General features: G+C 46.6%; 1 protein-coding gene across 1 annotated transcript in view; it reads left to right on the top strand.

The window, feature by feature from the left end:
- The first annotated feature begins 505 nt into the window (after window positions 1-505).
- The window catches only part of fgd (faciogenital dysplasia), a 55,792-nt gene continuing 53,935 nt past the window's right edge, over window positions 506-2,362 (top strand). Inside the window, exon 1 of the mRNA XM_056384918.1 lies at window positions 506-841. Within this exon, the coding sequence (XP_056240893.1) occupies window positions 820-841 (22 nt within the window). The 5' untranslated portion in view covers window positions 506-819. The remainder of the gene's footprint in view (window positions 842-2,362) is intronic.

Below are 2,362 nucleotides of genomic sequence, written 5' to 3'. Positions count from 1 at the left end.
AGCTCCCTGCAAACTCAAGATAATCAATGAAAAGAAATCAGGAGAAAGCGTGCGCACTGACATGGAAATGTATTGCCAGTTAGTATTTGTCTTCCAGGCTCTTTTTTTTTCCACACTAATAGGCAGCTGTGGAGTTCTCTAAGCAGAGCCATCTCTTGAAATATCCCTCATCCTTTTCATGACTTCACGTGATAAGCCATGTCATGCCTCTGTGCCAGTGGGCATAGCATGGCTGTGGATGTAATATTAAAGATGCAAAACTACAGCTTGAATAGACACGGAATATAAAAAACTAGAGTAAGCTACACAGGCTATAGCAACTGCTTTAAAGTCGAGTGGTGAGTTAAAGGATAAAATTATTTCTTTTTTATTTTTCCAGTGCTAATCTTTCATTCTAGCTTTCACACTCAATGAATGGAACTGTCGAGCGCGCGCATCGCACCGGCGAGAACGCGCATTTTCTTTTTCTTTTTTTTTTCTTTTTTTCCTTTCCAGCGGAGAGAGTTCTGTTTTTGGAGAGGGAGGAGAGAGGACTGTTCGGAGGACCACACTGCTCTTTACTCTGCACACACACACACACACACACACACACAAAAAAAAATGACCCGGGTAAAAAAAATCGCTCGCGTCCGTTAGGAAACCATGAAGTGTCCTTTAGTGTGTGTGTATTTTCCGGCGAACAGGAAAGGGGGGCTGTGAAGTGGAGGCGCTCCTCTGAGTGTGTAGTCCGCCGTACGCAGGAGCCACTGTTGTTGCCACTTTCTCCGAGAGAAAAGGACGGGATCAGCAGAGAAAGACCGGGGAAGAACTTTGTGCAAGATGCAGGGGGTGTCGGCTACTGGTAAGTGAATCGTCCTGATGATTAAAAGCGGATCTCAACTCCCTGTTTCTCTCTCTTTTTTAAGGAAAAAAAAAAAACTCAGCGGTTTTCTTCTTAAGTTGTTTCCAAACGGCTACGGCTTGTGTTGCGCACAGGATTTGAATTCCGAAATGCTTTTGCCAGCTGTCAGCGGGGCAGCTGCAGGCCTGCATCAACTCCAAAACAACGCAAAGAGTTGTCTCGCTTCGTCAGGGCTGCTTCACTAACACTCCGAGGGCAGCGTTAATGCTCTATTGGGAAGCTCGAGCTGACATGGCAAGAATAGGAGCAGAGCCGTGCCAAACCCTGAGTAAAGGAGCTGTGACCTCACCATTGCCCCAGTCTGGCGCAGGCCCCCTCACACACACACACACACACACACACACATTCATAGCCTGTATGTATTATATGTATATTCTATGACTGGATGATCAAGCTGTGGGGATGTTAGTTCAGATGATAATCATTAGGATGATGAGGAGTCATTCATCCTCCTCCCTGCTGTAGTGTGTGTGTGTGTGTGTGTGTGTGTGTGTGTGTGTGTGTGTGTGCGCGTGTGTGTGTGTGAGTGACCGTAACAGCTACAGTGTCCCTGTGTGGAATGTGATCTGAGTGGAGGAGAGAGTCTGTGTGATGCAGAGCTCATGAGATTAGGGTTGAGTTGAAAGTATCTGCCTGTCTGTCTGGGAGGACAGTTGGTTGGTGTTTGAGGTAAACTCTTTGTCTGTCTGTCTGTGTGTGTGTGTGTGTGTGTGTGTGTGTGTGTGTGTGTGTGTGTGTGTGTGTGTGTCAGTGTGTGGTTTCCTCTCTGCATTACACAGGACCCACAGAGATATTTTTGATGATGAGATTGAAGCTACTTCTCAATTTGTATTCCACCACTGTCACACAGGAAGGCTACTGTCTTTCTCTTTCTCTTTTCGTTCTCGACGGACGGTTCATTATCTGCCGTGTCCAGATCATTGTTCATGTGTCATGTGTTGTGTTTTAGCAAGTGGCGCTGAGATGACAGATCTGGGGCATTTTGCTTAATATTCCTATCAACTAACCACAAGCGAGTTACTGTGAGAACCAATCTCCATTACAAAATCCAGTTAATCTCAAGACCTTTTCACAGAGGCCACAGAATAAAAGTGCTAGCATGCAGACAAAGAGGAGGAGGAGGGGGGAGGGGAGGGGGGTATAAGGGAGAGAGAGGTTGATAGAGATGAAGTGCTGATGGGACGATATCAGACTGCAGCAGAGGTGAGCTATGCAGAGAGAAAAAGAGTGTGTTTGTTGTGAGACTCTGGGGAGGAATCGATCTGCTGTCCTCCTGGCTGACTTTCTTTTTCCGGCAGTCCAGCGGTGTATCGTTTCTCTCCCACACACACATTCATTCCCAAGGCCTTGCTCTCTCTCTCTCTCTCTCTATTTTTTTATACAATTCCCTCTTTCTCTCCCACACTGTCCCAGATCAATCTCTGCCCCCTCATATCTCTGTATGCATTAACCCCCCCTCCC

This window comes from Seriola aureovittata, chromosome 9 (assembly GCF_021018895.1).
Source record: "Seriola aureovittata isolate HTS-2021-v1 ecotype China chromosome 9, ASM2101889v1, whole genome shotgun sequence".
In the NCBI taxonomy this organism is placed as follows: Eukaryota; Metazoa; Chordata; class Actinopteri; order Carangiformes; family Carangidae; genus Seriola; species Seriola aureovittata.
The sequence above is the reverse complement of the archived record's forward strand: the minus strand, read 5'-3'. Positions and strand labels throughout refer to the sequence as shown.